The 12,179-nt window shown below is 43.1% G+C and overlaps 1 protein-coding gene across 1 annotated transcript in view; it reads left to right on the top strand.

Annotated features, from left to right (window-relative positions):
- The window catches only part of gpr158a (G protein-coupled receptor 158a), a 702,414-nt gene that overhangs the window by 75,153 nt on the left and 615,082 nt on the right, over positions 1–12,179 (top strand). Inside the window, 1 exon segment of the mRNA XM_085987742.1 lies at positions 522–627. Coding sequence (XP_085843868.1) covers positions 522–627 — 106 coding nt within the window.

The following is a 12,179-nucleotide window of genomic DNA, read 5'->3' as shown; positions in this document are numbered from 1 at the left end:
GCTAATTCTGAGGGTGCTGAATTGGATTCATATCACAGTTGCAATAAATTACCAACAAAGTGTGTTTGCATAAAATTAACTGTAGAGGACACAGTGCACCATTGGGACAAAGAATCTATTTTTGTGTGTGGAAAACCCTCATAGTCCATTACTAGTAAAATTACAAATGTGTTATAACGATTTTACTCATAACTGGAATGAATTTGGTATTTTATTCTATGACTCTTTCTCACAGTAAACACCAGAACTGAAAACTTGGTATAAAAATTAGCATTAAGTATCTCGCACCATCCACCACTCCTAGGCTGGAGCTCATTGGTTGAAGGTACCGGATTAACAAATCCTTTAAAGGAGGTGGAAATTATCCACTGGAGAATGGGTCAAACCTTGCAGAATTAATTACATCTTTCTGGGCTCTGACTCAGGTCACTAACTGCATTCGTCTTGATTGGTCAGTTATGTGCTAACCAGTGACTCTCCCCCTCTACTTGTGATGACTAAAAGTTTTCTTTTTCTTCCAGGGGTGTGGTTAGAGTTGACATAAATCTGCAGAATGTGGACATTGACCAGTGTTCAACTGAAGGATGGTTTGGAGGAACACACAAATGCAGGCTCAACAGCACTAAGGTAATGCCAAACACACTCATTGAAATGGGCCTTCACTTGACAGGCTGGGTACAGGAATTATTTGCATATTTGTGGAGGATTTTTTTAGATGATTACTGAAAAAATAATAATTTACTTTATTGTTGCTCTTTTGGTAGAACTTTTATACATCAAATGTATATGTGTTGTTATTCTCTATTTAGAGTTCTTAGAAACATGCATAAAGGTGCAATCTTCCCTTACAAGCCCAAGGAAATGTTATTGATGATCTATAAAGCACGTATGATATCACGTATGGAGTATAGTCTCCAGTCGTGACAATTCTGCTTATTATTAGGGCATGGAAAATATTGATGCCCCTCCTTACATTACAAGGTTGCCTCCGATGGCAAGAGCACATTTGGAGTTGATCCTGTATAATAGATTGCTGTTGGAGATTGCGCTGGATGTCAGATGGAAAGCATAGGTAGTGGCAAAGCTAATCAGCTTCTTCTGATGTGACTGAGCCTCAGATCTGCCATCTTGGAATTTAGAGAGATGAGGTCCAGGCTGAGTTTTCTTTCTCATTACTGTGAGCTGTGAAGGAGTCAAAGCGATCCTGAAGTGGCCGTAAACAATTTGAATTCGCACCTCCTTTATGTCTGCCTTAAATATTCCCCTGAGTATAACTGAAGCAGTTATACGCAACCTGCTTTGGGATGTGTCTTTTGTTTATACGAGTGAAATGTATAAAATGGAGCCTGCTGTGCACGGACGTGATGCAGTTTTTCGAACTCCAAATGCTCAGAACTGCTTTCCAATGTGGCTGTGTTGCATAAATGGAAAATAAAATGGAAGAAAATCTTTGTCTGTGAAGAATGATCACTGAAAGAGTCTCAAAAGGAACAAAACTGAGGGAGAAATGAGGAGTGACAAAGATTCTGGAGTTTCACGAATCTTTTTTCTTTTTCACTTCACAATTTATTCCGATTTAAAAAAAAACCTCTTCCACACCTGCTTTTTGACTCTGGAAAAATTAGGGCCACATTTCCCTCTTTTTAGAATCAAGGATTAATTGTCATTTTTGATTGGTTTCGAAGAATGGAAATCAAAATACCTGTAGTGGGTATGCACTATTTTTCTTCCGATAACTTTATGCCTTATCAGTCTATCAGCAGGCAGGAAAGAAAACTAACCAATTATGATGCAAATGTATTTCATACTTAAAATGACCACTTAATAAGTATACATGACAAATATTTGTTCATTCAGCTATGGAATCTGCAATCATTTTCCAAAGTACCACAATTAAAACCTAGGAAAGGATATTTTACTGATCAGAAAATGACATATTAACAACATATTTGACAACTGTGATGAACTATTGGGTTGGAGTGTTTGTTCAGTGTCACAAAGTTGCATCGGACACAAGAGCAGGGCAGTACGTCACAGTTCTGGTTAACCATGGTGAAGACCTGGAGGACATCCGGTATCATGACTTTGTAAGAATATCACGCTGTCTTACATAGAGATGATGAAGGACATATATGGTAAGATATATTTAAGTCTGAGTTGCTAAAGACACCAGACCATGGGTGAAGCAGACTTGATAAAGTGAATGGCTCTTTCTCACTCTGGATTTTCTTATGTTCTTATCAATAACAAAAAAGAAACACTCGCACAGACAAAGTTGTATTCTTTTGGGCTTGATGTTAAAGGTGGAGTTGTTTTGCACTTGTATATGAGAGAAAGTGGTGAAAGTAGAAAAGCATATTACTGCTTTCTAATGGTTTTGCTGATGTTTACTCATAGCTATGTTTTTGTTAAGATTAATACACAGAGGAAAATATGCCCCTACGTCTTTTAACCTATTTTGAAACTAAAACTAGATATTGTAATTTAAAGCGATCACTGTTGGAATTTTGTATTATTTCCCATTCTGAGGGGAAGGGATTGTTTCAGTAACCCTCTGTGAATCTGATTCTTGTACAATAAATGCATTTAACAGAGAGCAGTGCTGCAGGTTGAATTATTCATGAGATTCTGTGGCTTCTTGAATAACAAGACACATGGCCCTTGGAATATGGACAAACTGCGTAATTAGCTACTATCTGAGGTGTTTTCGTGTCCATCTCATGAGGCTAACCATTTCTGCAACTATTCAATAGCTGTTAACAGTTGTCTGCCAGTGGAACAAAATGAAAATTGTTTTTTTGGCAAAGATGAAGGAATAATCAAAAGCCTGCTGCTTTCTTAGGCTGCTAGCAGGGAATTAAATCAGTGAGATTTTCCAAATGATCTTTAAAGCCAATGAACAGTGTTTAAGCCTATTATGCTGCTATGCAGAGGCACAATTTTACATTTATTACATATTAGTCATAAAAGGAATTGGATGCTGATTCTTTGTTCTTGATGCAGTTATTTTTGTAAATAAGACAATTGTGGGGTTATTCCGCTTGAAAATGATTGACCTTGAATTGGTGCAGCAATGCATGTTGTGATGAAACACAAGTCCATTTTGTTGAGTTCCTAATCTAAGTTGGACAAAAGTGGGGAGGTTCCAAGCAGATGTAAGGCATCTCCCTGGGCGGGTTGAAATTGGGTAAGTTGGGGGGTGAGAAAAAAATCAAAGGAAGATGTATTTCTAGGCTGCTATAATGCAGTTTCTAGTGTTTGGCTAAGAACAGCTCTGGAGGGGAGGGGGGCTTGAGCGTAGGTCACCCACTTGCTCTCCGGGCTGCACGAGATGCATAGCTGGGATGGCTAAGGAGGACTGAGGAAAAATAATGGAATGATAATCTCCACGGTGCTTCAGATTTATGACTATTATTGTTCTGAAGCTACCAAGACCCAGTATTGCTAAAATTCCAATGCACTGTGTGGGATGTTGACGGTTTATAATCATTAAGTTGCTCTGCGGTAAAGTTCATTGACTATGTGAGATACAACTTGTGGATGAGTACACTATTTTGAATGAGAAAGTTTGAATCAGTTGTGCTGTTTTTACAGGTAATAAAATTCTCTGTAAATAGGCTGTAATGAATATCTTTCAGATAAGTTTTCACCATTAACACTTGATGCTATGTAACATCATTAATATCCAATGTAAGCAACAAAGATATTTGAAAAGTAATATCTAATTAAATTAAAATATTTTGTGAGCAATTTAAATAATGCCAGTTCAGCTGCACTGGTTTTGATGGATTATTCTGAAGTTATTAATTAATGATGCTTATTCTTAGCCAGACTTAAGCAGCATCATGAGTCCCAATTTCAGGGTGGGAATCGGGCAGACAGAGGGCAAAGCAAGCAGCAAGCCCTCTTGATTTCACCAGCGTTAGGCCGGCCCATTTTATCTCCTGAGCTCATTTTAACATGATTGATGAGCTGCCGTCCTGATCACATCAGGAACTGAGCAGTCCATACATTTTCTCTGCACAATTTTGGCGGGCCTCCCGATGCCTGGTTAAAGCAGGAATGCAAGTTAGCATTCACTGCTTTCACGTTTCACTGTTACACTGCTGAAAGGAGAGGAATCTCTGAAATGAGTCGCAGGGCTACTCTCAGGTTTTCAGATGCCTCCCTGGAGTTCGTGATGGAGGACTTCAGGACAAGGAAGGAGGTACTGTTCCCTAGCATCTGCAGGCGCATCACCAGCTGACAGAGGTGGCTGACAGGATCAGTGCCAGCAGCATCATCCCCAGGACCTGGGGTCAGTATAGGAAGAGGTTCAATGATCTTACAAAAGCAGCAAGGGTGAGTACAGCTCTTCATTTCTCCACCTCTCTCGACAACGCTCCTTTCACCCCCTCGCCCACAACTCTCAACAATTCCCTCCCTTCCATCACATCCTTCAGGATACAATCACAAGGGCACACTGCAACAACCCTATCATTCAAAGCACACTCACCTCTTCCTTTGCTCTCTTCACACCACAACACTAACAGCATTCTCTTATCACATCCTAGCACTTACACAACCACCAACTCCTCCCAGCACTCCTTCCTCACTGCACATTACACACACTTAGTTTTCATTCATCACCTCCCCATCCTCATTCCCCCTTGCTTCTTCTCCAGCTCTCACCACATGGATCATTGCACAAGCCCTACACATCTCCACTTACCTGTTCAACAGCCACTCACTAACTCTCACCCTCTCTTTCTGCAAGACAAGACAGCACATAGTACGAGGGAGAGGACCAAGGCCGGGGGAAGAGTACCCAACATCATAGCCCACACCCAAGTTGAGTATGGTATTCTGCTGGTTAGTGGCACAGGCAAATTCATGAGCATCAGGAAGGCAGGGCTGGCGGCCTATCAGAACAGGGTATCTGTATATTATTTGTCACCTTTCATTCACCTCAGAAAAGCTTCACAACTTGAAGCTGCATTCTCAAGACTGCTACCTGCTAATGTCCAGCCTCCAGCGTTATCCTAACTCGGTCCCTTTTCTCTTTCCTCTAGATCCTTCTCAGCATCTGGACGTTGCAGAAAGAGACACCTTGGAGGAGGACGAACCTCCTGAGTGCACCAGTCACACGCTCCATCCCTCCCAAGCACCAGCACAGACATTGGCACTCCACGTGGGTTAGATAGTGACCCATGGTCATCTGCATGTGATGAAACACCAGGCATGAATGCACAGCAGCAGGTACTGGTGGCAGGGACAGCCCAGAAAAATGCTTGCTGCAGGGCGAGGTCCTCTCCCAGCTCTGCTGTGCAGGACAGAGATGAGGACTTCCAGCCATGAAAATTAAATTGCTTGCCTCTTAGAAGCAGGAATACCAGATATTGGAAGGCCTGTGATGCAGTTTCAGCACTATGGCTGAAAGTATGGAGGAGTCTGCTTCCAGCCTGTGTGGTGTCATCTCGCACTCTGTAGTCTACCTTGGAGATTGTGACCACCTCCATGGTCGCTGCAGTTGGGCCCTCACAAAACGAGTCACCATCCTTTGCAGCTTTGCTGGAAGATCAAACAGCTGCCATGCAGGCTCTGGGCTCCACCTTCGAGAGACAGGTGCACTCCTTGGACAGATTGGTGGATTGAATAGACAGGGGCTTTCGAGGAGTCATTCAATATCTGCAGTCTGCTCTCCCGCCAATTAGTGCTTTTATTTCAGGCACGCTGGATATTAATGGTGTGGTAGCCATTCCTATTGACGAACGCTGCTGGCTGTTCTGGTGCCCTGAGGGCAACGTGTGTAGTGTCATTGTCGCTCTGGACAGAAGGGAAGCCAGCCACTGCTGCAAATCCCCGAGCGCTCTCGTGTTGACTGTTGAGGTCAATTAGAAAAGTGATGTACTGCTCAGTCCTGGCAAACAGTGCGTCGGTGAGCTGCTTAATACAGGTGCGTATTGCAAACTGGGAGATCTGGCTGATGTCCCCTGTAGCAGACTGGAAGAAGCCAGTAGCAAAGACGTTAAATACTTATTTGACAGCCACGGCCAAAGCATGACCCCCTGGTCCAGTAGGCAGCAGGTCCTGTTGCTGGAGGCTGCGGAGATCTGCAATCGGCTGCTTGGAGAAGCTCCTCTTCCTCCAACTGTTCCTCTATCCAAATGAAACAGGCAATAATAACACCCATGATGAGCAGATAGAGCTTACTGCGGGTAGGTAAAGAAAAAAATCTCAGAAAGAAGCGATCTGGAAGCTGGAAACTCTCCTGGCAATGCAAACATCACAATGGCCTACTGCTCCTGTGATCCAATTACCTGCAGGTGAGTGTCCCTTTAAATACTGCTTCAGTGGCTCTGAATATTTAATTGGCGGGTTGACGCTGGGCAGGGCTTCTGTGACTTTGCGTTATAATGGTGTCATAGGACCTGATTTGCATGTATTCATAAGGCCCTGCCTACCTCTGGCAGGCGTCTCGCCGACTTAAAACAACTTAAAAGGTGGCTGGCAGGTTGGTTCGGTAAGTACTGTACTGCGCTTGTAACTGTCCACCTGCCCGGTTCCTGGACTTTCTCGATGCCCATTCCTACAGTAACCCATATAATTGGGTTTGCAAAGCCTCTATTTTAGTGGGGCTGCTGTAGTATGGAGCCAAGTAACTTGCCGAAGTCCTTCTTTATGTTTGATCCTTGACAGCGCAAAACAGAGTGGGTGGAGAAATTTGGTACTTTAGCTCCTCTAGTTAGCACCTGGCGGGCACGCTAATTGGGTGCTGAGGCAGTAGTGCCGCGGTGAGGTGAATCCAGCGAAGCATACCAAATCCGGCACCCCCATAGCACCGCTGCTACGAGTTAGTGCTGGAGACGTTAGTGGGAGTTGTATATAGACCCCCAAACAGTAATGCTGAGGTTGGGGATGGCATTAAACAGGAAATTAGAGACGCGTGCAATAAGGGCACAGCAGTTATCATGGGTGACTTTAATCTACATATAGATTGGGCTAACAAAATTAGTAATAATAATGTGGAGGAGGAATTCCTAGAGTGTATACGGGATGGTTTCCTAGACCAATATGTCAAGAAAACAACTAGAGATCAGGCCATCTTAGCCTGGGTATTATCTAATGAGAAAGGATTGATTAGCAATCTTGTTGTGCGAGGCCCCTTGGGGAGGAACGATCATAATATGATGGAATTCTTCATTAAGATGGAGAGTGAAGTAGTTGACTCAGACCGCGCAACAATCACCAGGCAGGAGTGTTCCCTCCCAGTCGGGGAACACTTCAGCAGTCAAGGACATTCAGCCTCTGATCTTCGGGTAAGCATTCTCCAAGGTGGCCTTCGAGACACACGACAACGCAAAATCGTCGAGCAGAAACTGATAGCCAAGTTCCGCACCCATGAGGACGGCCTTAACCGAGATCTTGGGTTCATGTCACGCTACATGTAACCCCACCTGATGCAGGGTCATCCAGACTTGAGTCGACATTGGCTTGTTCTCTCTACACAGATGCGGCTGGACCTGCTGTGATTTCCAGCCAAAAAAAATGTTTTTTGTTTTTCATACAGACCCCAGCATCTGCAATATTTGACCCCTTGTGACCCCACCTCATTGTTCTTTGATGTAATGTTTCCCTGACTGACCTGTTTGGACACCATTCACACCTTTGACTGCTGTGATTATCTCTCTGCCGAGGTGTGATAAATGGCAGTTGGAAAGGTTACCTGTAAACATCTGACATGATTCTCTGACTATATAAGCTGTGTCTTTATGCATTTCTCCACTTCACCTGAAGAAGGAGCAGCGCTCCGAAAGCTTGTGATTTCAAATAAAGCTGTTGGACTATAACCTGGTGTTGTGTGATTTCTTACATTAGTTGACTCAGAGACTAGGGTCCTGAATTTAAATGAAGGAAACTACAATGGTATGAGGCGTGAGTTGGCTAGGATGGATTGGGGAACATTACTTAAAGGGTTGATGGTGGATAGGCAATGGCAAACATTTAAAGATCGCATGGATGAACTACAGAATTTGTTCATCCCTGTCTGGCATAAAAATAAAACAAAAAAGGTGGCACAACCGTAGCTAACAAGGGAAATTAGGGATAGCATAAGATCCAAGGAGAGGACATATAAATTGGCCAGAAAAAGCAGCAAACCTAAGGATTGGGAGCAGTTTAGGATTCAGCAAAGGAGGACAAAAGGATTAATTAAGAGGGGGAAAATAGAGTATGCGAGTAAGCTTGCAGGGAACATAAAAACTGACTGTAAAAGCTTCTATAGATATGTGAAGAGAAAAAGATTGGTGAAGTCAAGCGTAGGTCCTTTGCAGTCAGAATCGGGGGGGGGTGAATTTATAATGGGGAACAAAGAAATGGCAGACCAATTAAATACATACTTTGGTTCTGTCTTCACAAAGGAGGACACAAATAACCTCCCAGAGATGTTGGGGAACATAGGGTCTAATGAGAGGGAGGAACTGAATGAAATCAGTATTTGTAAGGAAATAGTGTTAGGGAAATTGATGGGATTGAAGGCCGATAAATCCCCAGAGCCTGATAATCTACATCCTAGGGTACTTAAGGAAGTGGCCCTAGAAATAGTAGATGCATTGCTGGTCATCTTCCAAAATTCTATAGACTCTGACACTGTTCCCATGGATTGGAGGGTAGCTAATGTAACCCCACTATTTAAAAAAGGTGCTCGAGAGAAACCGGGGAATTTTAGACCGGTAAGCCTGACATCGGTAGTGGGGAAAATGCTAGAGTCCATTATAAAAGATGTAATAGCAGAGCACTTGGAAAACAGTGGCAGAATCGGACAAAGTCAACATGGATTTACAAAAGGTAAATCGTGCTTGACTAATCGACTGGAATTTTTTGAGGATGTAACTGGTAGAATAGATAAGGGAGAACCAGTGGATGTGGTGTATTTGGATTTTCAGAAGGCTTTCGATAAGGTCCCACATAAGAGATTAGCGTGTAAAGTTAAAGGACATGGGATTGGGGATAAGGTACTGACTTGGATAGAGAACTGGTTGGCAGACAGGAAGCAAAGAGTTGGAATAAATGGGCCTTTTTCCGAGAGGCAGGCAGTGACGAGTGGGGTACCGCAGGGATAGGTGCTAGGACCCCAGCTACTCACAATATAAATGATCTAGACGAGGGAACTAGATGTAATATTTCCACGTTTACAGACGACACAAAGCTGGGTGGGCGTGTATGCTGTGAGGGGGATGCCGAGAAACTCCAGTATGATTTGAACAGGTTGGGTGATTGGGCAGATGCATGGCAGATGCAGTATAATGTGGATAAATGCGAGGTAATCCACTTTGGTGGCAAAAACAGGAAGGCAGATTATTATCTGAGCGGCAATAGATTGGGAGAAGGGGAAGTGCAACGAGACCTGGGTGTCCTTGTGCACCAGTCGCTGAAGGTAAGCATGCAGGCGCAGCAGGTGGTTAAGAAGGCAAATGGTATAAGAACATAAGAAATAGGAGCAGGAGTAGGCCAATCGGCGCCTCGAGCCTGCTCCGCCATTCAATAAGATCAGGGCTGATCTGATCCTAACCGCCAATCTACTATCACAGAACCATCTCCCGAATCTAACAGAATTAGACACACGAAATAGGAGCAGGATCAGGCTACACGGCCCCTGGGCCCACTCCGCTACCCACAGGGCCATGTCCGATCCGAACCTAGACTCATGTCCAAATTCCTGCCCGCTCCCCGTAACCCTTAATTCCCTTTACTTCTAGGAAACTGTCTATTTCTGTTTTAAATTTATGTAATGATGTAGCTTCTACAGCTTTTTGGGGCAGCATATTCCATGGACCTACCACCCTCTGAGTGAAGTAGTTCCTCCTCATCTCAGTTTTGAAAGAGCAGCCCCTTATTCTAAGACTATGCCCCCTAGTTCTAGTTTCACCCATCATCGGGAACATCCTCCCCGCATCCACCCGATCCAACCCCTTCACAATCTTATATGTTTCAATAAGATCGCCCCTCATTCTTCTGAACTCCAATGAGTAGAGTCCCAATCTACTCAACCTCTCCTCATATGTCCATCCCCTCATCCCCGGGATTAACCGAGTGAACCTTCTTTGTACTGACTCGAGAGCAAGTATGTCTTTTCTTAAGTATGGACACCAAAACTGTATGCAGTATTCCAGGTGCGGTCTCACCAATACCTTGTACAACTGAAGCAATACTTCCCTATTTTTATATTCTATCCCCCTAGCAATGAAAGCCAACATTCCATTGGCCTTCTTAATCACTTGCTGCACCTGCATACTAACCTTTTGAGTTTCGTGCACCAGGACCCCCAGATCCCTATGTACTTCAGTACTTTCCAGTTTCTTGCCATTAAGATAATAACTTGCTCTACGATTTTTCCTGCCAAAGTGCATAACCTCACACTTTCCAGTATTGTATTCCATCTGCCAAATCTCTGCCCACTTACTTAGCCTGTCGATGTCCCCTTGCAGGTTTTTTATGTCCTCCTCACTCACTACTTTCCCTCCCATCTTAGTATCATCTGCAAACTTTGATATGTTACACTCGGTCCCCTCCTCCAGATCGTTAATATAGATTGTAAAGAGTTGGGGACCCAGCACTGGCCCCTGTGGTACACCACTAGTTACTGATTGCCAGTCCGAGAATGAACCATTTATCCCAACTCTCTGCCTTCTGTTAGAGAGCCAATCCTCTATCCATGCCAGAATATTACCCCCAATCCCGTGATTTTTTATCTTAAGCAATAATCTTTTGTGTGGCACCTTGTCAAATGCCTTTTGGAAGTCTAAATACACTACGTCCACTGGTTCCCCTTTATCCACCCTATATGTTACTTCCTCAAAGAACTCCAGCAAATTTGTCAAACATGACTTCCCCTTCATAAAACCATGCTGACTTTGACCTATTAAATTATGATTATCCAAATGTCCTGTTACTGTCTCCTTAATAATAGACTCCAATATTTTACTTACCACAGATGTTAGGCTAACCGGTCTATAGTTTCCAGCCTTCTGTCTACTGCCCTTTTTCAATAAGGGCATTACATTAGCAGTTTTCCAGTCTGCCGGGACCTTTGCTGAGCCCAGGAAGTTTTGGAAAATTATTACCAATGCACCCACAATCCCTACCGCCACTTCCCTCAAGACCCTAGGATGTAAGCCATCAGGTCCAGGTGATTTATCCGCCTTGAGTCCCATTATTTTACCGAGTACCACTTCCTTAGTGATTTTGATCGTATTTAGCTCCTCCCCCCCTATAGCCCCCTGTTTGTCCAGTGTTGGGATATTCTTAGTGTCTTGTACTGTAAAGGCTGATACAAAATATCCATTCAGTGTTTTTGCCATCTCCATATTTCCCACCATTAATTTCCCGGTCTCATCCTCTAAGGGACCAACATTTACTTTAGTCACCCTTTTTCTTTTTATATAACGATAAAAACTCTTACTATCTGTTTTTATATTTTTTGCTAATTTACTTTCATAATCTATCTTCCCTTTCTTAATCAATCTTTTTGTTATTTTTTGCTGTCTTTTAAAGTTTTCCCAATCCTCTATCCTCCCACTAGATTTGGCTACCTTATATGCCCTTGTTTTTAGTCGAATACTATCCTTAATTTCTTTACTTAGCCACGGATGGCTGTCTTTTCTTTTACACCCTTTTCTTCTCAGTGGAATATATATTTTTTGGAAGTTGTAAAATAACTCCTTAAATGTACACCACTGATCATGTATCGTCTTACCCTTTAATCTATTTTCCCAATCCACTCTACTCAATTCCGCTCTCATACCTTCATAGTCTCCTTTATTCAAGCTTAGCATGCTTGTTTGAGATCCAACCTTCTCACCCTCTAATTGAATATGGAATTCAACCATGTTATGGTCACTAATTCCAAGGTGATCCTTTACTAGGACATTTTTAATTAATCCTGTTTCGTTACACAGGACCAGATCTAAGGTTGCTTGCCCCCTGGCCGGTTCAGTTACATACTGCTCAAGAAACCCATCCCTAATACACTCAATGAACTCATCCTCAAGGCAGCCCTGCCCAATTTGATTTGTCCAATTAATATGATAGTTAAAATCCCCCATAATTATAGATGCTCCCTTATTACAAGCCTCAACTATTTCCTGATTGATACTCCGTCCAACAGAGTTGCAACTGTTCGGAGGCCTATAGGCTACGCC

Source organism: Somniosus microcephalus, chromosome 5 (assembly GCF_052327205.1).
Source record: "Somniosus microcephalus isolate GS21.2 chromosome 5, FLI_Smic_1.0, whole genome shotgun sequence".
In the NCBI taxonomy this organism is placed as follows: Eukaryota; Metazoa; Chordata; class Chondrichthyes; order Squaliformes; family Somniosidae; genus Somniosus; species Somniosus microcephalus.
The sequence above is the reverse complement of the archived record's forward strand: the minus strand, read 5'-3'. Positions and strand labels throughout refer to the sequence as shown.